The following is a 27,427-nucleotide window of genomic DNA, read 5'->3' on the forward strand; positions in this document are numbered from 1 at the left end:
CAGATAATGGGGATTCACTACCTGAATTCCTACTGTTCAACTCAGATGCCACAACTGTTTGAACTTGCTGTGAGCAAGAAGAAATTACTCCCTTTACTTCACAATGAGTCTTTACAGAGGAAACCATGATCATATCTTTTCTAGCATTATTTTCCAATGATGTAAATACCCTAGGACAAAAAATAAATAAAACTTAATATTTTAAGATATTCTCAAATAACTGTGTAAGAAGATAATGTTTAACATTTCTCCCAAATTCTTAACTGAAAACAGTTAATTATACATTTGGGTGTGATTATGAAAAGGAAGAAATTGTATTTAAAGCTTCTTGTGAGTAGATAAGCATGTACTCCCTTTGAGAAAGCAGAGAAAATTTAAGAAATGCAAGTCATGTTTAAACATAACTAAATGAGTCATGGGAAGATTTGAATTAAAATACAGGATAAATATCATGAAAGTGACAAGTTCTGGAAACTATTGAAAATGTTTAGAAATGAAGCAAGAGGACCAAAAAAAAAAAAATTACAGATAATTACAGATTATCATTAGAGATAACAACTGACATAAAAATTAAAGGTAAGAATATTCAAGAGGTCTGGAGTACATGAAATAAGCAGCAAGAGAAAGAGCATGTAGAAAGGCAGCTGAATTAATTATTCTTCAATCAGAAATGCTTGAATTAAGGAAATACAAAAATTTTTCACAGTTTGCAGTGAATAATTCTGAAGTAGTCAGGAGGCTAAATTCCAGATGACAGACAGCCCTCATAATATCTCTAAATGAAAGGAAATAAAACTAAATGAAATTTTTACATTTGGTTTTATAAAATCTATACCTTGTAAAGAGGCAAAATGACTTCCTCATCCTTGTATGTTAATGTTCATTTCAACATAACTCCAAGATACTTAGTCTCATCAGTTTTCTCCAAGCATAATCCTAAGAGTATATAATATGTTGCTGGAAATCTCATCATGCCAAAGTGCATAATTCTTGCACTTACTAACATTGAATTGACAGCCATCATATCATCATTTGCCCATATTTCCAGGCTATTCAAATCATTCTGTCATGCTGGATATCAGTAGCATTCCTGATCGCCCTGGATATATTTTTATCAGTATAAAATGTAAATACAATATAATATAAAAATATAATGCAGTATAAAGGATCTGACAGAAGCTGATGTATCTGCTGTCAGATCCTTACCCAGAATGAAATACCACTAGTCATCTTATATTCTGCAGATTCACACCCACCAAACACCACTTTCTGACACTTGTCCAACAACCAGACATCTACTCAAGTGAATAATTTATATTCCAAACCCATATTCTTCAGTTTATGCAACAGGCTTTCATGTGCCATTCTATCAAATGCACATATATTCCCTTTATCCAAATCAGTTGTGACATTATTATAAAATATGAGAAACTGCAAAAATATTATTATTATTATTATTATGTGACACCTCCAGGGAGGTCTAATGACTCACCGAGGGAGAGTGTGCCAATAGCATTGAACGATTGATCCCCTTCCAACTATGAACTTCCTTTAGTAAACCAATGCTGTTTTTGGTAAAGTATATCTTGTCTATCAACCCATTTCTGTGTATAAGTTGCTAAACACATCAGTTTTTGCCCCACCTTTGTAAAATGGAATATTATACATTCTTTCCATTTGTGTGGGATCTTATTTATCTCAGTAAAAAGACTATGCAAATTTGTTTGAATGACTTGTGTTTGTTTTTGTGTGTGCGACATGCACACTTGATGTAACCTTACAGATGCACCTTACTGTTTTCACAATGAATGCTAAGTAAATTTATAAGAGTTCAATACAATTGGTGCAATGATTTTCAAACTTCATTCCTTTTAGAATCCAGGATATGACTGACTCAAGACCAAATATATTTAATGAAACTAAATAAAACTATATACATGGTAAATATATTTAAATTAATAACTACAAAACTATTTGGATCTAAGGCCTTCTAAAATAAAAACTATACTTTGAGATCTCCTTTATCTTTAGAGGATAAATTCATTCTCTCATTGATTCATTCTATTATTGGTTTAACATGTACTTAATCAAGCTACCAGACTGAGCATTTTGTTTTTTCACAATAAATTCCTATAAAAACAATAAATGTTCATTAAGGTCAGTTTTTTATCAGGCCTTTTCACAAAATATAAACTTCTTAACTTCTATGGAACCACGCAGATTTGCTCATTCAGCATATATTTTTCCATTCATTGTAACTATTTCAGCAAGTACAAATATTCTGGCCTCGGGCAATTTAATTACAAAAAATACAAATCACCAATTCTTTAGCAGACAAAAACAGTTTATAAACAAAATTTATCACAGTAGAGGCGCATTATTAATGCCACTTTATAGTTTCAGATTTCTCTAATTCCATTACTTGGTATGAGAAAATAATTGATATCACTGGTGTCCTTGATTTTTACCATTAGTATTTCTTTGAATGTTGAAATAGAATGTCTACTTAATATCTCCTTTTATTACTATTCACTTGTTGAAGAGTATAAATTTTTCCAGTCAAAGGATTTACTTTGCTAAGATTCCCATTTTGGGAATCCTCTGTTAATACATTCCGACTGCCAAGTTTTCCAAAAAAGACTTCTAAAACAAAATTCTCTGGTCTGCATTCTCCAAATTCCATTCTCACTCTTTTCGTTTTCTTTGCTACCACAGCACCAAATGCTCTCTTTCTCAGTTTTCAATCACCCACTAACCTCCTCTAAGCTGAACAAGTTGCACACTTGTTCATCTCTTTTTGCTAACAGAAATAATGTGTCAGCCATTACTGATGGCTGACACATTACTGCCATCAGTAATGGCAATAAATGTCATCGTCATCATCATCAAATTTCTGATATATACCCTCAAAGGGTGTACAGGATATGATAGTACTACAGGAAAAATTTACATCATTACTAACTTCCCATCTATAATTCTCCTCCAAATCAGTCTGTTAAATGTCAAGACTCCAATATTATCAAGTCTTATATTTCTGTCTTCTAAGGCAGTGCTTCCCAAACTTCTGGATGTCAGGGCCCCCTTTGCAAAAATTAAAATATTTCACGGGCCCCCCTCGAAAAAAAATCATAATAGAGATAAAAAAAAAAAAAAAAATCATCTAACGCCTTTTTATTCCCGTATACGGGGAGTAGGCGAGGCCATTTAGCCCTATCTAACTTTTGGAGACTGAGTGGGCAGTTCAAACTAGAGATATATTACATAATAGAGATATATTATTATAATATTTATTGTATTTATATTCCTTACAAAACATACACAGCGAATATTGCAAAAATCAAATGCATATATTACATTTTTTGCCTCTTACCGTTTGGTTCTGAAGACGATGCGGGCTGTTCTGGTAAAATACGAAATACTGTCCTTTTTTTTGAGTCTGTTTCTGCTTCTTCTGATTGTTCGCGGGATTTTTTTTTTATTTTTTATCAGCCACTTATCCACTCAGGGTTAATTTTTTTAACGTAGAATAGATCAAATAATATCACCGCTTACCGATACTGGCACACCATAGACTGATAACATGAACCTGAATAAGGGAATCCCCAGACCAGGAACATTGTTCTCTTTTGTGACTTTTCTCCCTTTACGGTAATTAAGCCTAATGCGAAAGAGACGGCAAAGGCAGGTTATTAAAACGTGCATATGATTGGTGCGGTATTAACAAAAGATCGCGCAACCGAAAGATAAAAGATTAGCTAACAATTGAGTTGAAATGCTTAAAATTCGTAAAAGTTTTAACACTTTTACGAATTTTAACATGTTCGGTTGAATTTTATTGCTGCCTTGAGAAATCGAACTCACACACATCTAATTAATAACAATAGTTTTTAGTTAGATACTGTGTTTGCCCATGCAACATATGGTTTTGTTTCAGTCTATACAGCATAGTTTCTGTATGAGGGGGGCATGTGATTCATTAATTAGTGTGTTTTTATCCCAGTTGTCTCTAATTGCACTATTTGTTGAGAAATATATTACACGGACTCCTCATACCTTATTCACTGGCATAATAAAAGTACTTGTTTTTATTGCCTCTGCAGTATAGTGGCTGTTAGGGAGGGAGTGGCAAGTGAGTTACTATATTCCCACATGAACTTGTTTAAGCTTTTTTTCATGTGTGAAGTAAATGCGAAACTTTTATTGCTAACAGAAAACTAACTCGGATGACAGTGATAATATAAAACGAGTTTTGATATGTATATAAAGTCAATATCAACAGTCCCTGATTACGAATGTGTGATGAAAGGGACAGGAAGATTTGGAGCTTCCCTGGAGAGCACTGAAGTAAATATAATTAACCACTGCTTTGAAATGAAACATATGAATAAGCAATATTTACTAATATTCATTAAGCGCAAAATACGCAGGAAGCAAAGTTTGTGAACCAACACCAACATGTGAATTTTTCCATTAAAATATAAAAAATAACAAAAAATAAAAAATGAATAAATAAAAGTTAAATACGTTTCTTTTAAAATAAAAAAATCTACTTAGTCTTAAAACATTTTCATTTAAATTTGTTTTCATTATTTCATGGCCCCCACCCTCAACAAAAACTACAGCACCCCAAGGGGGCCGCAGCCAACAGTTTGGGAAGCGCAGTTCTAAGGCACTTTTTACTGTGTCAATCCACCTATATCTTGGTCTTCCTCTGGGTCTTTTTTTCCTGTCAACCTGGCAGAAAACACTTGTTTTCCTAATCTTTCCTCTCCCATTCTGCTTAAGTGACTATACCACCTGAGATTAGCTCTGCTAATGCATTCCTGGATGCTAACAATATCAAGTTCTTTCCTAATATCCTCGTTTATAATGTGATACTGCCATTGATACCATCTGTTCATGCCCCCTAATCTTTCTCAGAATCTCATATCTGCATACTCTAGTCTTCTGTCAAATGTTTTATTTCTAAACCAGCACCCAGATCCATAAATCAAAATTGGCTTAAACACTCATTGCCTTTGTATACAACTAATTTACCTTTTGGCAAATTTCTCTCTTATTCCATATAAATTTATTCAGTTGACTTCCTACAATACCAGCTTTGTTGATTCTTTGTCTATTTCCATATTTAACTTACCATCTTCGCTAAAAATCGTGCCTAAATAGCTGAAATGTTTTACTTGTGCTATAAGTTCTCCATTCACAATGTGCATTTGATATTTTCAATGTTTCTGCCTATTTTCGTTGTCTTTGTCTTTTTAATTCTGACCTTCATACCATATCTATTATAACAGTTATTCAATTTAGTAGGGAATCTTGCAGACTTGTAGCAGATTTATTTAAAAGAATAACATCATCTGCATAAAGCAAAGCGCTGATATTAACACCTCCAATTTTAATATCAGGTTTAATACCACTTTCCTTCATAATGAGGTCTATATAGATAATGAATACGAGAAGGGATAATGTACATACCTGTCTGACACCAGTTTTAACATCAAAATATCCTCCCACGATGAATCTTCGGACTCCTTGGAGGTATCAGGAATAATAATAATAATAATAAAAACCATCTTCCTGTACTTTCTTCAAATCTAAGTATTGCTTGATATAATGCCCCATTAATCCCATATAACTGTAGCATTTGGAATAGCTTCTCTCTTGGCACCTTGTCATATGCCTTTTCCAGATATACAAAACTTAAATACAGATCTTTGTTATATTCCCATGATTTCTCAACTATTTGTCGTAAAGTGAAAATTTGATCCTGAGAGCCTCTATTTGGCCTGAATCCAGCTTGTTCTTCACGAAGCTTCTCTTCCACAATCCTTCTCAATCATTTCTCAAGTATGCTTGCATATATCTTATCAGGAACACTCAATAATGAAATGTCTCTATAATTCTCACATTCAGTTTTATTTCCCTTTTTATATATGGGTACTATCAGAGCTCTACTCCAATCATCTGGAATTCATCCTTCTGTCCAGGCCTTCTGAACTATGCAGTGCAGCCACTGTACGACTTTTATATCTCCATACTTGAACATTTCTGGTCGAATATCATCTACTCCTGCTACCTTTCCACATTTCAGGCTTTTGACGTCTTTTTCCACTTCAAGTATGAATATGTATTCCTGACTGCATGCCTGGTCAGTGTTTTTTACCACTGTGCTGTCATCACTGCTTGTTTCGTTTAGCAGTTTTTCAAAGTAATTACTCCATACTTCAAGGATACCTTTTTCTCCTGTTTTCATATCACCATTATCATCTCTAATTCCTTTTACAGCACTCTTTCCTCCATTTCTGAGCTTCTTCAACAACCTCCAGAATATCTTGCCGCCTTCTTGATATTTATTTTCCATGTTTTTATCGAAGTCCTCCCATGACTTTCGTTTAGCCAGTTTTATGCAGTGTTTAGCTTTCATCCATTTGTCTCTGTATTCTCTAAGAGCACTAACTGACTTATTTGCCAGGAACTTTTGATATGCTTTCTTCTTTTCCTTCACTGCCTCTTTAACTTCCTGTGTCCACCAGGGAGTTCTGATTTTTCTATTCTTGCACAACCTCACCACATGCCTCTCTGGCTGAATCAATCAGTGTTTTCTTCAGGGCTTGCCACTGAATCTCCAAGGTTTGGTTGCTGCTTTCAAACTCTTTCATTTTTTTCTTGAATAATATTTGCGTATTTTAGTCTACAGTTCACATCTGAGAGCTGCTCTCAACTTTTATTCTCTTTAAAACTTTCTTACATGTTCTTCTTTTCAATATGAAATTCAATTTTATCCTGCTCAAGACTAAATGGTGATCACTTCCAAATTCAAATCCTCTGTACACTCTGGTGTCGTGCACCAGTGGAAAAACATTACTATCAACAATAACATAGTCAATGAGACTTTTCTTATTCCTTGCCTCTTCTCTCCATGTGAATTTGTGCACATTTTTATGTTGGAACATTGTGTAGTAATAACCAGTCCATGTCCTGAGCAGAAATCCAACAGGTAATTGCGATTATTATTAGTTTGCTCTTTTCTCCAAATTTTCCAAAAATATTTCTGTATGTCAGACAATCATTTCCTACTCTGCTATTTAGATCCACAACAAGGACCAACTTTTCCATTTTCATTGTGTCAGTTGTTTTCTCTAAAGCCTCAAAAAATTCCTGCACTTCTACCTTAGTAGAACCTTCTGTGGGACCATAGGCACAAATAAATCTAATTGTCTCCAGTTCCCCATTCTCATATTTGCCCACATCATTCTATTTGAGACTGACTGACATTCAAGAAGATTAGCCTCGTATTTAGTGTTGAATACTATAACTACTCCTTCTTTTCCTTGATTGTCATTGCCTGAATATAACATTTTGTATTTATTGCTCAGAAAGATCTCACAAGTTTTTGTCTTTTTTGTTTCGGTCACCCATATTATGTCGATCTGGTACTTATCCAATTCCTCAGCTAGCTCCATTTCTTTGCAATTCAGGCTTTTTATGTTGATAGTACTGATCTTGAACTCTGGTGATGCTGAGTTGGTGTAAGTTTTAGGATTTGTTCCAGTAGCTGACTTTTCGCTGTTTGTCCTGGTTCCCTGGTGAAAACAACGGGTACCTTGTTTAACTTGGCGACGCTCTAGCCGGCATAAAATTCTGTCATGTTGTACCATCATTTGAAATTTTGGTTTAAGCCAATAAGAATACAATTTGGTCGGCTAAATCCCTAATTGCCAGCACATCCTCGTCCATTCAGTATCCAGGTAGATATCTAACAGGGTGCACCACAAGAAGGCGAGGATTGGACATTAGTTCAGAAGCCCCGGTCGGTTCTCTGCATTCCTTTGAAGGCTATGTGGAGGTCTCCTCTCAGCTATATAGCTTTGACACTTAAGCACACCCCCATAACAAATGTAAATTATTATAATAAAGAAAACCATTGAAATTATTCAATATCAGGCAAGTACAATTCATCACAAATGGTTTCCATTTTTTCTTTAACATCAATTTCTTATCAGACACATTGCAAGTGTCGATCATGCATGGTAACAAAAACAAAACTAATAAAATTCTAATGTATAGAAACACATGTAAAAGATTCATAATTATAAATTATAATTAGTTTTACAATCTTACCTGAGCTGAGACTCCAGTTAATACAAACATATCAAGGGGCAAGATAATTTGGCTGAACATTCCTTTAGCATGTGCTGATATCCCATCTGGCTCTATTGCTAAATTCTTATCCAGGTTATGCAACCGCTCCAGAACCTCATTCTCAGGGTTCGACAAATTATGCAAAATCCTACTCGCCATGCAAAAAAGATTTACTTGCCAAAGACTCCCATTTCTTAATGATATATATTCCAATAAAGCAATAGGAGTTTCAGACTCCAGTATGTAGCTACTCGCCAACTAGCAAAATCTACTCGCTACAGGCAAGTGGAAGAACACATTTGTTGTCTCCTGCATCTCTTCATCGGATGTGGTGGTAGCACTGTTACCATGTTACATCTGGTTGATAGATTTCAGTAAAGTGATCACTAATTATATGAACAACCTCATCTGCTTCTAAAACAAAGGTGTTAGAAGCAGATGAGATCAGGAAGTTAGGAGCAGATGAGAAATTCTTTCACATTTACTTGTAGCATAATGATGAAACTTTTTTGGACTACCTTTAGTTTGCACAGGCAATTTCTTTTTTGTACTCTGATTTAGTTATTAAGAATACTTAATAACTTTCTGGACTACTTTCTTCACTCTAATTCTCACAATATACTTCCACATCATCTTTTTATGGATCTCCAGGTTTCAACAATGTCCACAATCTTTGACCACAATGTAGTCTCCAAAGCAGGACATTCAACCCCTTTGTTCATGATGCTTCTAACATCTGTGTATAGACATACAAGTTACCACCTTTCTTATATTTACATCTACAGTCTGCTTTTCCCAGTTGGGTAATTTTCTCTTTTCCCTCTGCAGATACACTCAGAAGTCAAAACCTAAAGTATCCATTTTCACTCCCTCAACCCCCGCATACACCAATGCTCGATGACATTAATATCATTATCATATTTACTATAGTTGAACTTGCATGCATGCGTGCGCGCACACGCACGCACTATTCCTCCAATTATGATCTAGTTTCTCTGTCTCTTTGATGAGGTCTCACCCCAATAAATAATTTCTTCTGGTTCCTGATGCCTAACCCATTCAAATACAAGCCATCCCACTACATAGTCTGCACATTTAATTCTTTGCTTTCATTGATCTCCTTTAATTCAGTAATGTCATATTGTAGTAATAAACTAACAATTTTCACTCTTTCACTTTTCTTTCTTGCTTCTTTCAACAAGTACTCTCATATCCTCTCTCATGCTATTTTTGTCATTACTTAAATCATTAATTACAACTAGTACTATCGTCTGTTTTACTTTTCTTTTCTATTCCTGTTATATTTGTCACAACTTTAATTTTTGCCCCTGAGAAGCTCAAAGCATTAAACTCTGTCATAAGTACAAATTTCATGATTGAACCACCATATACCATATTTTTTTACATTCTAACTGATTTACCTTATTATTACCAACTTCAATGTTTTCCTGCATCTTCTTGTTCTGATTATTTATCTTATCTTGTCTAAGTTTCTTTAAATATTTTTTGACTTCTAATTCTTTGGATGATTGTCTAATAATTTGTTTAAGTAGGATATTTCAAATGTCAAGTTATCCATACTTACATTATCAACCTCAATGCTGCTCAGGTAGACAAACGTTCACCTCCTCACCAATGCATAACTTCACTGTTAACTTGTACTTTTGAAATAACTTTCACTCTGTTGTGACAAATTTTGGCACCATTTATAAGACTATCTTATAAAAAAAATCAGCTAATGCCTTTTATTTGCTTATAGGGATAGGCAAGGCCTTTATACCCTATCTAGCTTTTGGAGACTGAGTGAGCAGTTGCATCTCCACCGGTAGCCAATCAGAGATAGCTGGCCCATGTCTATCACTGATTATAGGCAGCCACTGATGAAGAGGCTGACAAAACAAGTGCTGCCATCTCTTGGTAACTAACCCTAACAGGATATGTTACTGTCTGAAATAATGTAGGTACAACGGTCGATTTTCTTGAGTTTACGGAACGAAAAACTCGCTTGCCAGTGCCAGAGATCTACTAACTCGGGAACCAGTCGAAAATAGGCTTACAAAAAGTTCCTCCAGTCAGCAACTAGACTTGAACCAAAATCTAATTTCGAGCGACCAAGTACAGAGGACGGAAGCACCACTTCCACTGAGCTACATAGGCCTCGACTATCTTATAACTAACAATATTTCTACAATTATGTTACTAAGTGCAATAAGTACAATAAATCCACTAAAAATTATATTAATATATTAAAGTACAGCAATTACTCTAAGAAACACTCACTAAATAAATAAATTGAAAAAAAAAAAAAATCAACAGCCTCTGTAAGATTGCCGAGAGAGTCTCCAATAATGCTTTGATTGTGAGAAACTCTTTCTGGAAAGATGAAGGAGACGAGCAATTTTCTGGGGAGGCATGATGCATAGAACTTTGGAATGTATATCTGCCAGTAAAGAAGGCTTATGATATATATATATATATAATATATATATATATATATCATAATATACATATATATATCCCTCTATTATATTTATCACGACTGTAATTTTAGCCCCTGGGAAGCTCGAAGTATTAACCAGCGCATATACACACACACAGGTCTCTTTTTATGCGGTTCTGAAATTATGCGGTGCATATTTCATGCAAATTCAGGATTTCCCCATTGTAGTTGTACATAATGAACAATGTGTTGCAGCACATTCTGGTGTAACGTGAGTTACGTGTAAGCAGTGAGTATCCGTGAAGTTTAATTTTGTATGTGAGTAAGTGTTTGTCTTTTCATTATCGTAAGTCTAAATTATGTTAATTTTTATTTTAAAGATTTAATTTGGCCCAATATGGAGAAAAAAAAAAAAAAACAAATAAAAGCAATTTCTTTGGAAATGAAAATTGCAATTTTAGATCGCTTAGCAGAAGGAGAGGAATCTATGGTGATTCGTAAACATTTTAATTTTGGCAAATCTACTATAAGAGCAATTAAAAAGAATGAAGTCTCAATAAGAAAATATGCTATTTCTGGTGCAAAACTAAGTGCCAAACTATCATCGTACTCAAGAGATGCTTTATTAGAAAAAACGGAAGGAGTGCTCTAATTTGGATTGAAGAATTAACTCAAAGGAGAACTCCCATAAGTGGTTACTTAATTAAATAAAAAGCTCTTCAGTTTTATGAACAGATGAAGCAATTGGAGACATCAACTTCCGCTTCCCAGGCTGATAAAGAATTTTCTGCTGGCAAAGGATAGCTAACTGGGTTTTTAAAAAAGGAATGCTCTTCATAATGTGAAGATTACAGGTGAGGTTGCAGATGAAGCAGCAGCCAAAAATTTTCAAGAGAAGTTAGCCAAAATTATTGAAGATGATGGATATTGTCCTGATCAAGTGTTTAACGCTGACGAAACAGGATTGTTTTGGAAGAAAATGCTTAGTCGAACTTACATTGCAAAGTCTGAGAAAAAAGGTGGGTTTAAAGCAAGCAAAGATTGAATAACATTGTTACTTTGTAGCAATGCATCAGGAAATCGAATGTTGAAACCCCTCCTAGTAAATCGATCTCTAAGACCACAGGCTCTGAAAGGCAAAGATCTAAAACAGCTGTGTTACATTGCATGGCTAATACAAAGGCCTGGGTAACAACTGCTGTATTTACTGAATGGTTCAATAATTGCTTTGTACCAGAAGTGGAAACATATATGAAGTAAAAAGCTCTCGATTTTAAAGTTTTATTAATTGTTGACAATGTACCAAGTCATCTGCATTTAGAGCATAATGTGCAGGTAGTGTTTTTCTTCACCCAATACAACAAGCATTATTCAGCCATTAGATCAAGGCATAATTGCTACTTTCAAAAAATGTTACGTTAAGCACACTTTTCAATTTATATTGAATAAACTAGAAAATGAATCTTTAACAGTAACTGATGTTTGGGAAAAAAATTCTATTTTGGACTATTTAAATCATGTTGCATCGGCTATCACTGAAATAAGACCACAAACTTTAAATGCCTGCTGGAAAGCGGCTTGGCCTGGATGTGCTGCAAACATTACAACCATTCAAACATCTACATTATCAGCTGAAATCATTGCTTTGGCACATGAAATTGGTGGAGAAGGTTTTGATACATCTGGTATGATGAGGACGAATTGCTTGTGGATAATGTCTTAAGTGACGATGATATTATTGGATATCGATTAACTTTAGATATCGTCGAAGATCTAGAAAACGATAGTGAAGCGGAAGAAAAACCTGTCCCCTAACTGCAAATATAATTCAAGAAGGTCGCAATAAATTGGAAAATAATTTTCTTGTTAATGACACAAATTCTGAACAAGCCTTTAAATTCCAACGTGAGCCGAAGAACTGTGTCTGGATATCATGAGCTGTATAAAAAATTAGTAAAATCATCATCGCAAAGTTTAATCACTGATTACATTGTCAGAAGAAAAAAATCAGCGCAGAAGGAGGGTGAAGCAAATTCTGTTTGTGAAGAACCATTACCTTTACCATACAGATCTAATGAGCAGACATATCATTCTTTTATGATCCCTAAAGATGGCAATGTAACATTGCCAAAATATAGAAAGGTAATGATTAAAGTTTTTAATTAATATTCTAGTATATGCTGTCATTTCCTGAAAAATTAAAAGAGATGATGAATAAGGATGGAGATAATGTGAGTCTTTGTCTTACTCCTGATTTTTCATCAAATATCTTATTGTATTTCCTTCAATTGACTGACAACTACTGACTGACAACTTAAATATAGACCATGTATTACTCTGTATAATGTTCCATTTACTCCATATAATTGTAGTGTTCTGAAAGGTTTTTCTCTAGGCACCTTGTTGTATGCCTTGTTATGGGAATATGACAGATCCTTGTCATATTCCCATGAATTCTCAACTATTTGTCTTAAAGTGAAAATCTGATCTTGAGTACTTCTATTTGACCTAAACTCAGCTTGTTCTCCAAATTTCTCTTCCATCCTTCATTCTTTCTCTACCTCTTTTCAAGTATGCTTGCCTAAATCTTACCTGGAACACTTAGTACAGATTGTAATTCTCATATTCAATTTTATTCCCTTTTTTTACATACGGGTACTATGAGAGAGAGCTCTACTCCAATTGTTTTGAATATGACCTTCTGTCCAGGTGCTCTGAATTATGCAGTGTAATCTGCAAAACTTTTATACATCTACACTTAAGCATTTCTAGTCGAATATCATCTACTTCACCTGCCTTTCCACATTTCAAGTTTTTGACAGCTTTTTCTACCTCAAGTATTGATATGTACTCCTCTTTGCATCCTCTCGAAAATTTTCTAGTACAGTTCTGTCACTGCTTGGTTCGTTTAACAGTGTTTCAAAGTAATTATTCCAGACATCAAAGATATTCTTCTCTTCGGCTTTCATGTCACCTTTATCATCTTTGATTCCTTTTACAGTACTCTTTCTTCCATTTCTAAGCTTCTTCAATAGCCTCCAAAACATTTTGCCTTCTTCCTGATATTTATTTTCCATACTTTTATCAGTCTTCCCATGACTTTTGTTACAATTTTCTCTGTATTCTTTTAAGGAATATGATGACTTATTTGCTAGGAATTTTTGGATTTTTCTTTTTTCTTTTCCAGAACTGCTTCTTTAACTTTTTGTGTCCACCATTGTGTTATTTTTTTTTTATCCTTGCAGACAACTTCACCACATACCTCCCTAGCTGAATCAATCAATGTCTTCTTCAGAGGTTGCATTGAAACTCCAAGGTTTGGTTCTTGTTTTCAAACTAAATCAAATTTTCTTCAATAATGTTTGCATAGTTGAGTCTACAATTTACTCATAAAAGCTGCTCAACTTTAATTTTTTTAAAAACTTTCTTACATACTGTTCTTTTCAATGTGATATCCATTTTTATCCATTTTTAACCTTAGTACTTAATAATGGTCACTTCCAATTTCAAATCCTCTGTATACTCTTGTATCTTCAACCAGCATTATGATTTCACTATCAACAATGACAAAAGAGTCAATGAGGCTTTTCTTATTTCTTGTGTCTTCTCTCCATGTGAAGTTGTGCTCATATATATGTTGAAACATGGTGTTAGTAATGACCAGTCTGTGTTCTGAGCAGAAATCCAGTAAATACTTCCCACTGTTATTAGCTTTGCCCCTTTCTTCAAATTTTCCCAAAGTGTTCCTATATGCCAGGTGGGATTCATGTCCTACTCTGCTGTTCAGATCTCAAACAAGGCTTTTTACCATTTGTTTTATGCCAAGTGCCTGTTTTAATGACAAAAAATTCCCCCACTTCTTCCTTAGCAGAACCTTTTGTGGGACAATAGGTACAAATAAGTTTCATTATTCATTTCTCCATTTTGAACTTTGCCCACATAACTCTACTTGAAACTGCCTTTCAATCACAAAGTTTATCTTCATCTTTGGTGTTGGAATGCTATTGCTACTCCTTCCTTTCCTTGATCATTATTGCCTGAAAACAACATCCTATACTTATTATTTAGTAAGATATCCCTGTTTTTGTCTTCTTTGTCTCTGTAATAGAAAGTATTAATGGAAAGCAAATCGAACTTGCACTTTTCCAATTCTTCTGCAAGTTTGATTTCCTTTCCGTTAATACTTCTTATATTGATTGTTCCTATCTTCAGTTCTTCTGGTGTTATTTCAATCAAATGCAAATTCCTGATTACTGTCATATAATATATATATATATATATATATATATATATATATATATATATATATATATATTAAGGGAATTTACTGACTGCCTTGTTGTCTTACTTTAGCTGTAGAGGCCTTATTAAAATTAATTATTTTCACTGTATTTTATCTTGTGTTCCATACTTAAGTGAAAATTTTACAGCTAATAAATTTATGCAATCTATGTAATGTAGCATATATGGTAGGCTTTCAATCAAAAATGCTAAATGAATTAATGGGATTACATACAGGGCAGCACAAGTGATGCCTCTTAGGGGATCATTCCATATGCCTGCCACAATCTTTGTCACTCACCTTTGGATCCTCTCTGTCACTTCTTTATCCCCACATTATCTGGAGTCTGATTGTGGCCTTACTAAAACAGTTTATACAGGAGGAAATAACTTCTTTATCCCTGCTTGTCACTGTCTTCTTCAAAACTGCAACCCCCCCCCCAAGTCTCTGTCCTCACCAATTTCCTGCAGTTCAGTTCCATCAATATAATACACAACTCGTGATCTCTTCCCAAAGTGCATCCACTTTAAACTTGGCCACATTAAACTGGAAACCATTTACCATTGCCCATACTGCTAGTCTATTTAAGTCTCGTTGCAGGATCTCTACATCACCTTCATTTACCATTGCTCAAGTTTAGCATCATCTGCAAGCAACTGAATATTTTCTATATCACTGATATGCAAATTAAACAACAGACAACCAGTACTGAGCTCCCTGATACACTACAGGTCACTTGCCTTCTCCTAACAAGTTCTCCATAAACCATTCTTTGATATCTGTCTATCAGAAATCCTCTAATCCAATTCACTGGATTTATATCCATCTCCATTTGCTCCAATTAATGCAATAGAGTACTATGTGGAATCTTGTCAAATGCTTTTGCAAAGTTCAGAAATATCACTGAGTAGCCAAATCCCTTATCCAACTCCACTGTCACTTTATTATAAAAAAGTAAGAAAATTACTAAGACAAGACCTGCCCTTCACAAAATCATGTTGTCCCTTATACAGTATCACATTCCTATATACGCAGTCCTGAATTCTGCCTTCCACCAATTTTTTTTAATACCTTAATCACCGCTCATGAGATGCTGAGTGGCCTATAATTTGCTACTGCTGTCTTAATTCCTTCTTTATGGAATGGAACTATTTTTTGCTCTTTCTGCTCCACTGGTACCTCCTAACTAGTGAGACTTAAATTAAATAGCTTGGTCAGAGGAGCTGATAATTCCCTTGCACATTCACATAATACACAAGCCGACATGCCATCTAATTCCATGGCTGTGTTCATAATGGGGTTCTGCAATATTTTAAGTACCTCCATTTCTTCAACCTCTTTTCTACTATCAGTCAATGTTGCATCTGGCATTGAAATTTCACCACCTAGGTGGTACACCCCCTGCAAAATACACACTCAGAAATCCAACTATTTGGCTTGGTTCTATTACAGGAGTGTAACAGAACCAAATCCCTACAATCAGCACTTTTTAAAGTCACCTTTCACTAGTCATTCCGCCTTTTACTTGCTATATAGCAAAATAACTGTTCAGGATTTTTTTGGCCTCATCAGCTAGCTTTCTTTTCTAATTAACTAACTTTGGCTTTCCTTACATACATGTGACCGTTCTGCCTGTGCTTTGTACTACTTGTGGGCATGCTAATTACTTTTGTTCTTTATAATCTCTCCACAATCCTTTTTTCGTCTACAACTCCTGTTTAATGAAGCTATTCATCCATCTAACTCTTACCTGATTTATCCTTCCATCTCTGGATATACATTCTGATATTGCTTTCTTCAAACACCCCTTAATCACATCTATGCACCACAAACATTTCTTCCCTTCAAATTCTTATGTCATGACACTGCTGAACGCTGACTCCTCAGATGGTCATAATCAGCTGCTTTGGAATTCCACATATATCCCTTCTTAATATAAAATTCTGCACGTATGGCAATCTCCCAGGTCAAGACTACACAATTATTTTCTCCAATCGGAGGCAACATGGCTAAATTGGTTAGTATTAAGGTTCTCTAATGCTATGATCAGATCATAGCACTATCAAATCTTGTGTCCCTTCAATTACATGCTACTTCAGGTAATTATCGCTCAACAGCTACATAAATTCCATTTCTTTCTCTGCCTGTGACCATTCCTCCTTCCAATCTATGTACCCCCATAATAATTACTCTGACTGTACTCATTGCAAATTTGCCAATGAGCATCATCAACATTCTCCCTTGTATTCCATGGATAATAGCAGCAAACAGTTATATATTTCATCCAGATATTATCAAACTTTTTGACTTTGTAATCAGGGGTGGCTCTTGCATAGGTACTGCAGAACTGCAGCACCCCCAATTTTTTTCGATATATAAATATATTTATTAATATATTTATATTTGCTTGTAATATTTAATTTTATCATCAACAATCCTCTTATTTTGTATAAAAAAAATAACAATCCATCTTGTAGCACTTAGGAGGGCGAAGGACACTAGCAGCACTGTGTTTACCACAGTGTCATATTGCTATGCGCACAAGCATATGCATGTCATAGTGAGATGTGAGCGATTAGCGTAATGCGCCACTGTCCATCGCGCAGTTCCACTGTTGTCTATATGCAGTTTGCATCAGTAGTAGAGTGTTCGTAGTGCTTATCATGTTTACTCCATCTCTTTAAATATTCGGACATTACAATTAAAGACATAACTTATTTAAGTTAAGGGATATTATATCCCATATTGTTTCTTAGCCGAATAAGAAACTCAATGAGTTTCATGCCGAATATAGGAACTATATAAAGTTCAGCGATTCCAAGCGTAAGCAAATACCTGGATAGTGCAGCACCTGACCCTTGAAGGTAGTGCAAGCTGAGGCAACTCATAGAAAGGGTGGAGCAAGCTCCAATCACTATTCTTGATATTTACCCATAATGTGAACTTAACTCCTAGGAGCTGTATTTTGTTCAACATTATGAGAGAAGGTCACTACCCAGACCGGTAGTGACCTTTTTCGACCTTTTTTGAGGTATCATCAGTGAGTAGGTAGACCTAGTTAATACCAAGTTTGTAGCGAACAGAACTTACATCCCTTCTATGAGAATTGCCAAGAGGTGTCCTATTAAATTATTAATTATAATGAAGAGCCAAAGGCTTCAATTCGGCGACATGAACTTATTTAAGTTAAGGGATATTATATCCCATATTGTTTCTTAGCTGAATAAGAAACTCAATGAGTTTCATGCCGAATATAGGATCTATATAAAGTTCAGCGATTCCAAGCGTAAGCAAATACCTGGATAGTGCAGCACCTGACCCTTGAAGGTAGTACAAGCTGAGGCAACTCATAGAAAGGGTGGAGCAAGCAGAGCTTGCTCCACCCTTTTGACTAATTGAAGCCTTTGGCTCTTCATTATAATTAATAAAAGACATAACATTTGTTATAGTTTTTATTTTAGAACATTATTGGGGTTATGATAATGGATTTTATTTTTAAGTAATTTTGAATTATACTGAACTGTATAATTTTATTGATAATAAACAATATTTTTTCATGAAACAAAACAAGATTAATTTTGAATTATATCAAACTGTATAATTTTATCAATAATAAACAATATTTTTTATGTTTAATTTTTTTAAAAATTTTTACCATAATTTTGATATTTTATCCAAACATGTATACACTGTACTTAGAGTGTGTGTACCTCCCCCCCCCCCCCACACACACACAATTTCGAGTCACGAGCCACCACTGTTTGTAATACACTCTGGTTATTTCAGTGAACACCACAGTGAAACAAATAGTTTCAAAAATAAATATGTTTCACTGCAAATTATTGATTGTTTTTCTCATTTTCTAAGGTAAACTGATTACCTTACAAAAGGACAAAAACAATCAACTAGCCTTTTTAGATATATTTCTTCATTAACCAAATGGTAGTTTACAATTTTGTTTTTAGAAAAGAAACACATACCGATCATTATATCTGTGCTACTTCTCATCATCACTGGGGGGAGAGGTCCGACCACACCTCCTCGTTGTCCTGACAAGACCCTTGAAGCTTTTGACCAAATTTCTTAAGGTCCATTTTCAAGGTGACTAACGTGGCAATAGCATCCAATTTTCAACGAAGAGTCACTTCTTATCATCGTCCTAGTCAAAAATTTAGAACCATTAAGACCTTACAACATTGTGCTTATATATATGTTCCACTGAAGACCTTTTACAGCAAGAACTGAATTATATCAAATTGGCCTTTATGAAAAATGGCTTCAACGAGCCCTTTATCAAGAAAGCTTTAAGCCACTAGTCTCTAGATTTCCTGAAGATATCACTCAGATTCCACTTCCATATATCAAATGAATTGCTAAAGTATAGCAATTCATTTGATAGGATACTGCAATATTCTAAGACCTTTTAATATTGCAGTATCCTATTGCCCTGTCAAAAAGATTTCTACCTTCCTTTCCTCAAAAAGACAAGCTTTCTCAACTAAGCCTTCTAGGTGTCTAAAAGATTCCTTGCTGCTGTGGTTTGTCTTGCTTTGGACAGTCTGGCAGATTGCAGCCATCTTGTGTTCCACTGTTGTTATTATACTACAGATGCCTATAATGAGTGAAAATTTTACAGCAGCTAATAAATTTATTTTATGCAAGTTTCTGTCTTTAATATTTTATTTTACAAATATGACAGCTTACATACATATAGTGAAGCAGACATACTGGCTACTAGGTGGTACACTGCAACCAAACCTAATAGTAACATTTTTGAAGATTTCCAAGTTCAGTTAGTGAATAATCATGCTGCTGCTATTCTATTAGGCATGTCTGGAAAAGTCTGAATCTGAATGTCTGATTCAGAACAATTTGCATAGCAGATGGATGAATTTCTTAATGTTAGTGTGACTTAGTTGGCATAAGGAATCCATTACTGTGTATTCCATGTACTTCCCAATTTGAACTCAAATTACACAACCATGAAATGTAGTGCAAAGAGAACATTACAAATAGATAAAAACAAAACCTCCTAAAGCCTTCCAAGATTTATTCACAAATAAATGTAGAATTAGTGCTAACAAGAACAATGTTCATTTCCACCTCCAGTTTGAAAAAAACAATTTTTCTAACAAAACTTGCCTCCTACTCAAATGGAAACCTCACTGTCTAGTCCTGTACTTCCACCTCTCTCTCTTTCATCCTGATGGTACCACTGTTACTTCACCCAAAGATAAAGTTGACCTTCTGACATCACTCTTTTCTTCAAACTCCTGATAGATAACTGAGGGAAACTGCCTCCTAACATACCAGAATCCAAGCACCATGTCTTCTGTAGTTTTTGACAAAAATGCATCAGAAAAATACTAAATAACTTGGACATTAACGAGTCTTCTGGTACAGATAGCATTTCTCCAATTGTTCTAAAACACTGTTCCAGAGCTAACACCTGTCCTTCATTGTCTCTACAATCTATTATATAGAGCTGGGTACATATTCTATGCATGAAAACAATCTCATATCCAGCTTATTTCAAAAGAGGGAGATAAAAGTTTACTGTCAAACTACCACCCAATTGCTATCCATTCCTTTTTTCTCTAAAATAATGAAGAAAGTAATCAATAGCCAACTTCTCCACAACACAGAGGTCCACAAATTAAGAAGCAACCCCAAGTATGGATGCTGCCATTCAAAATCCCAGATGATCTTTTAGCTTATATATACCCACTACTGGACACATGCCATAGAAAAGTTTGAAGAAAATTGTGCTGTCACTCTTGGCATTTCCAGAGCTTTTGATCATGTCTGGCATTGAGGTCTGCTAAACAAACTGCCATCCTTAGGTCTACCTGTAATACTCTGCAAACTGGGTTGTTAGCTTCCTCTCTGGTCATGTCATGGTTGATTCTCTTTAATATTTACCACCAATGCAGGAATACCTTAAGGCTCAGTTCTATCATCTACTCTCTCTCTCTCTTTCTCCTGTACATACATGACCTGCTCTCAATTACTACCAATCTTATTCACAACTTTGCAGATGATAGTACCTCCATTCATCCTGCTCATTTGAAAAATCATGTAATACTCAGACATCTTAGACTACAAGATCATCTATAACTATTGCCTTAAACACTGATCTACATACTATCCTTTAATGGGATAAAAACAATCTTGACATGTTCAATGTCACCAAAACACAGTTTTGCCTTTTCTCTTACAAAACAGATCTCAGCTTAACTATCCTTACCCTCAGCAATACACAAATCACCAGACAAGATCAGATCTCTTTCTGCTTGGACTAACATTTACCTCTGGTCTCTCCTGGCATAAACACACATCAACAGTTATCTCAGCCAAAAACTAGGCATTATCTTTCATTCAAGATGCTATTTTACACCCAACCAACTCTCAACTATACGCAAATCCCAAATCCACCCATGGTTAGAATACTGCTCACATGCTTGGAGTGGTGTATCCAAAACTGACAAGGGAAGTACTACCATTATCCTTGATGCCAGTGAATACAATAAGAAAATGGATATCATTCTCTCTCTCTAATGTTCATTTTAATAGACAGAAATAAAAAACAGAAACTTTTGAAAGTTTCGAAAATTGACAAGATAGCTTATGAGAATCCAATCCCTGGTATCAGAATTGCTTTAGCATGCACTACCTAAAAGATATGAGCACTACTCGGGTGTCCATAGTCATCTCCTATTAGTGCTTTTGATAAAGACTTGACTGGCCTGACAGCTGTTCTGAACAGCTGCCAGGCCAGTCTCTGATGAGAATCAACCAAACAACTGGTTGGTTCTCATCAGAAACCAGGCAGAAACTTTAAGAGGGCAAGAAACCTTCATTTAATACCAAACCAAAAGTAGTGCCTAAGACTTCATTTCGGCAATGTTAAATAGATAAAATTGTGGAATATTAAAGATCCATCCTTATTTCATAGCTGAATAACACAATTTTTTTTTATTTGTTTGCATACCCTTTTACAACTTATGACTTAACTTATGAGACTGAGCCTTTATTACAATTCATACCATATCTGCATTTTTAATCTTTCTGTCATTTAATGCATGCAATTAAACTGATCATATGAAAGATGCATGAACATAACATGTGCTGAGTGAAAATTTTATAAAAAAATATTTTATGTAAGAAATTGGTATTTAATTTTTATTATAATGTAAAAACATAAAGTACACAGTGTTTTATAGTAACTATTTACAATCAGCTAATATAGTTTTTCATTAATCAGAAATGATTAATGAAAAACTATATTAAAATATATGTGAAGAGTAGTATTAGAACTGAAAATTCTGAGGCCAATTTAAAAGCTGAAGATGAAGCAGATTGTTTGAGAATTTTGCTGTTTGTGCTTGTGATGTACTACTTGGCAAAATTATATTCTGAATCTTAATTTTAATGGTACAACTATGATAGAGTAATTGATAAAGAAAACATGTTAGGCATGCTGAATAACTATAAATACTATAAATATAATACTATAAAAAATACTAAAAACTGTAACTTTAATACAACTCAGAGGATAATTGCAATGCTGAAATGAACATTGTCATGTAAGAATAAGAATGTCAGTTTGCTCATTTACAAGGCTTTGAAATAATTTCATCTGGAGTATTGTGCAGAGATTTGGATGGATGGCTTGAATCGGGATTAAGATATTGAAAAAAAATTTAAATGAATGTATGCATCTAATGTATACATTATAATTATACATATATTAAATGATAAAATTATAAAAATAATAAAAGATCCATTACCTGCTGATAGCACATACAGCTGCTTCCCTAGTTAGAGCCATTAAATCAGCTCCCACATAACCTGGGGTGTTTCTGGCTAGCCAATAAAAATCAAACTGTGGACTGAGACGTAGTTTACTGCACAAAACTTGCAAGATTCTTTGAAAGAAAAAAATGCCATTTAATTCAATTTATAATACATCTGATGATATAAAGTTACTAACAGTCGAAATTCTATGTAAATAAATATATCCATAAATATGTTTAACTAGAATTTATTCTGGTCCATTACTGAAAGGCCTTCAAGCATGGGACTAGCATGCAAGTACAGAAAAATGCAAGTAAACTGTATGTAGACAGTTTTAATTCAGAACAAATGTTATTCAAAATTCACATATATTTTTAGCATTATTTGTTTTCTAACTGAAAATAATTATTTGTTTTCAAATTGAAAATATTTCTACACGAATTGAAATATGTTTCATTCATATTTTTTTTATATCAACAGAATACCACACCATACTCACTGGAAGATAAGGACTGGACACCAAGTCAGAAGTCTCAATTGGGTCTCAGCATTCTTTATAGATTATGTACGGAATGCCATGCAGTTACCTAGCTATACAGGGTGGTTCAAAATTCCACGTACAAACTTTGAGGGAAGGTAGAGAACATCAAAATCAAGCATACTCACATAGGAAAGCATGACCGGAAACGCCACCTGAAAGTGACAGGTGGCGCTGTTTGCCAGCGCTCCAGGTGAGCAATTGGGGCTTCCTCATTCAAGCTTTCGACGTCGTATGAAGAACATGCGTCGTTTTACGAACGCTGAGATGGCAGGCATGCACTTCGTTTACCATATTATGTATCCAACTACTACTGAACTGTTCAGTTACGCCTAATAAAATTTTTTTACACTACTTACTGCCTTGTGTTATTTCTGTATCTTTGTGTCACTGTTAGTACCTTCCGGTGACATTTCCGGTCATGCTTTCCTATGTGAATATGGTTGATTTGGATGTTCTCTACCTCCCCTCAAAGTTTGTACGTGGAATTTTGAACCACACTGTATAATCTTGAAATAAGAACCTCCATAGCTCAGTCAGTATAGACGAAGACCTTTGGTCAGAAAGACCTGGGTTTGATTCCTGTCCAAGATGTGAGGAACCTTTATCTGATCTCTTTTGACTAAAGGTAAGTAGGCAGGTCTCATATGGAGGTAAGGGATTTTTTCACCTGGAAACTCGGGTTTTCGTCCCCCAGAACAGGCAAACTGGTACAGTGTGTGTGTTCATGGGACCAGTTTGCCTGTTCTGGCAAACTGGTCCCATGAACACACACACTTTTACAGTCATAAAAATTATTTCCGCTCCCCAACATCACACTCTGTGAGAAGTCTGTTGGGTTTTCCCCACAGTCACATAATCATAGCAGACCCAGTAGCAAGCTGGATAAAAGCACTATAAAGAGGAAGAAGATAATTCTGAAGTCATTCTTAATCAGATCTAATCTTGGGCAGGATGATCAGTTAAACAGAATGAGAAGTGAAAGTTTGGTAAAACTAACATACATAGCCGAAACAGAAAGGAAAAATAGCCAAAAAAAAAAAAAAAATACACGATATAGATGGACTGGTGCAGTCAGAAATGCTTTAGAAGAAGGAAGTGTTTGGAATATAAGTTTTAATAATGCCAACTTATAAGACACTTTGGCCTTTTAGTGCTATAACATCAGCACAGTTATATGGTGAGATGACTGTTGTTATTTGGGTTAAGGATGAAGCAGTTAAGGTTATGATGGTATACTACTTGTGTTAATTGTGTGTGCATTACTTCTCAACAGTGTGCCTCTTTTTGTAGAATGAAACACCTGAGTTTTCAGGAGTAAGCTCAGGTGTTTTTGGATGGTATTCCTATTTTGTAAGATAAAAAAACCTTGCCATCTGATGAATAGTCAAAGAGCATAACTGGAAAAGTGAAATCAGTTGATTGAATAAGCAAGTTTTCTGTTTGGAAAAGTAGGTGTGGTTTTTTTTTTTTTTTTGGCTATTTTTCCTTTCTGTTTCGGCTATGTATGTTAGTTTTACCAAACTTTCACTTCTCATTCTGTTTAACTGATCATCCTGCCCAAGATTAGATCTGATTAAGAATGACTTCAGAATTATCTTCTTCCTCTTTATAGTGCTTTTATCCAGCTTGCTACTGGGTCTGCTATGAATAGAAATGGATATCACTGAGGTTGGAACAAAGATTAAGTATATTTATGAAGTGTATTCTTCCAGGCAAACCTGAATAATAGCTGTAGTAAGATTATTTGTTAGCTGACCTGGAAACTTCTAAAGATTTCCAATAGAAGTATGTAGAATGACTATTTTAAAACTATACAATAGACAAGAAGAAATGTTATAAAACTGTCCAACACAATTCTAAAAATTGTACTTGTACTGCATTTAGGTAAAAATTGGAAAAGCAATTAAGACACTGTGCTAGAGCAACCTTTTTCAAAGTGTGGTTTGTGGACTGCTAGTGGGCTGAGTGGATTTCTTGGTGGGTCACAAGAGAATTTCATTAGTAAATAGATATGTTGTTAAATCTTAGTCTATATATTTTCAGATAGAGTTGAATACAATATTAAAAATCCTAGTAATTAAAAAAGTTCCTTTACATAATTCATTTAATTTCAGAATAATAATATGCATAATATTTTGACATGCTGTATATCTCAACACACAAGTATATAGTGGTACACAAAATCAGTCAGTGAGTTGCAACCATAAGCTGAGAAATATACAGTCTGCCTCGTTACCTGTATAAATATATTTAATATATTAATATACTTTGTACGAAATGAAGCCTGTTGGCTCTTTATATTTAAGTATACTTTGTACTTTTTTATACAAACTTAATTCTGTGAATGCTTGAACTTAAATAAATCAATCAAATATTTTACAGGTGTCTCACTTTTTAGTATAATTCACAATATATCCCATTCTATCCTAATTTTCCACTAAAAAATATTAAGTTTCTGTATGTTATCCCAACTCTGCAATTTTGCACTTCAGGGCATATGAAAGCTTACCTCTAGTAGTAAAATATGACCTATTCATAAAAGGTAGGATATCTGGGCTAGTGGACCATCAAGTTATATTCTTTATCCAAGTGGACGGCAGTCAGAAAAGGTCGAAAAACACTGGTTCGAGTACAGACAATGTTTTCAGATACTTTAATCCTCAAATGTTATGTCACCCATTTCATATCATCAAAGTGATGATTGGTGATATTAGAATGGGTTATGAAACCCATCCATAACCCAGTAGTATTGATCACCACTAGGGTCATCATTTCCTCTGAGAGGTGTGAATGTCCCACACCCTGAATCATGCTTATGTTATTTACAATCCTAGATAGTTTCCTGCAGCCTGGTGGTTTAATGGCTATTAGCTGGGTAGATATATCTGGTAAGCATACCAATATTAAAGATGTAGTAAAGATTTTGACTGTTACACTTTTTACACTGGTATGCCTATTAATAAGTACTGGAGTGACAACTTCAGTACATATTAATGCATGGTAACTCTGTATATCTCCCTTACTCTTGTGGATTGGAACTAAGAATCTCTTTGTCCATTAACCAGATATTTGATTTCATTTACAATTTTATTAAAAAAAAAAAAAAACGATCAGCCATTCAATACTCATATCACCCATTACTTCCTATACCCCCCACACACATATACTATCAAGTCCCAAAACATTCCTCTTTGTCTTTACTTAAACATCCCTCACCTCCTGTTGGTAAAACTGCTTAACTATGCCAACATTCTTAGCAAGCTCCACACACCTTTCATTTAAGAATCCATTCAAATGCTCTTGGTAATATCTTCTCTACAGCTTCATTACCTCCTCCTCCTATATTAACCCTTAAATTTCATTTTTAAGTACTTTATATGCTCCATATCCTTACTTTTCCTAAAAGAAATCTTTTCAGGCCTAACCCCCCCCCCTTCTTCCATTGAATCCAACTTTTCATTCATTCTAAACTTAGTCTTGCTTACAATTTCTTAGCTCTCTCCTCTTACACGCTTCTACGTATTTCCAGTCCTCTTCTTCTTTAGTTGCCTGCTATTTTCTTGAAACATATTCCCATTTCTCACACTGTCTCCCATACTTCTGCCTTCTGATATCCTAAATATATATTTCCCAATTAATTCTACATAGTCACTCTTCTATTTGTGTATTATATTTACATCCTGATTTTTCTTCCACAATCCTTTCTGCCTCATTCTCTACCTTCACTCCTTTTTTCACTGCAAATTCTACCATTTTATTCTTAGACCGATAATTATCCCTCTTGACTTAACTGACTCTTAATTCTCAAATCAACTGCATTATTCCATGCAGTATAGCTAAACTTTCCCAAGGTATGAGGCTGTTTACAGTTTACACATGCTGGAAGATCTTTTCTTATCATCATAAAAGTAGTCTACCTGTGATATACTTCTTTCCTCTTATTACACACGATCATATTCTATTCTATTCTTTTCTAGAAGATTATAATCACTGTCAACAAGACACATACTACCACAGTTTCTACCATTTTAACTTTCTCATTATTTTTTCTCTAAATACCACAGTTCCTTTCACATCTTGCTCTAGCTTGCCCTGAATAATTATTGAAGTCTATCCATGAGGAATAAAAAGTGATATTTATATGTGGTAGCAATAAAAAAGTTTCTGTATTCACGCACAAAATAAAATAAAATATTACTAAAGATTCCATTAATTATAAAATTTG

General features: G+C 34.6%; 1 protein-coding gene across 3 annotated transcripts in view; it reads right to left on the reverse strand.

Annotated features, from left to right (window-relative positions):
* LOC150102497 (nuclear valosin-containing protein-like) overlaps positions 1–27,427 on the reverse strand; it is a 534,631-nt gene that overhangs the window by 249,990 nt on the left and 257,214 nt on the right. For all 3 annotated transcript variants that reach the window (XM_090398755.1, XM_090398754.1, XM_090398756.1), the window contains 2 exons: positions 22,655–22,792; positions 22–170 (listed from right to left, as the gene is read on the reverse strand). In XM_090398755.1, the coding sequence (XP_090254881.1) occupies positions 22–170; positions 22,655–22,792 (287 nt within the window). The remainder of the gene's footprint in view (positions 1–21; positions 171–22,654; positions 22,793–27,427) is intronic.

This window comes from Typopeltis vanoorti, chromosome 10 (genome assembly GCF_054136105.1).
Source record: "Typopeltis vanoorti isolate ZY-2024b chromosome 10, IOZ_Tvanoo_1.0, whole genome shotgun sequence".
Lineage (NCBI taxonomy): Eukaryota > Metazoa > Arthropoda > Arachnida > Uropygi > Thelyphonidae > Typopeltis > Typopeltis vanoorti.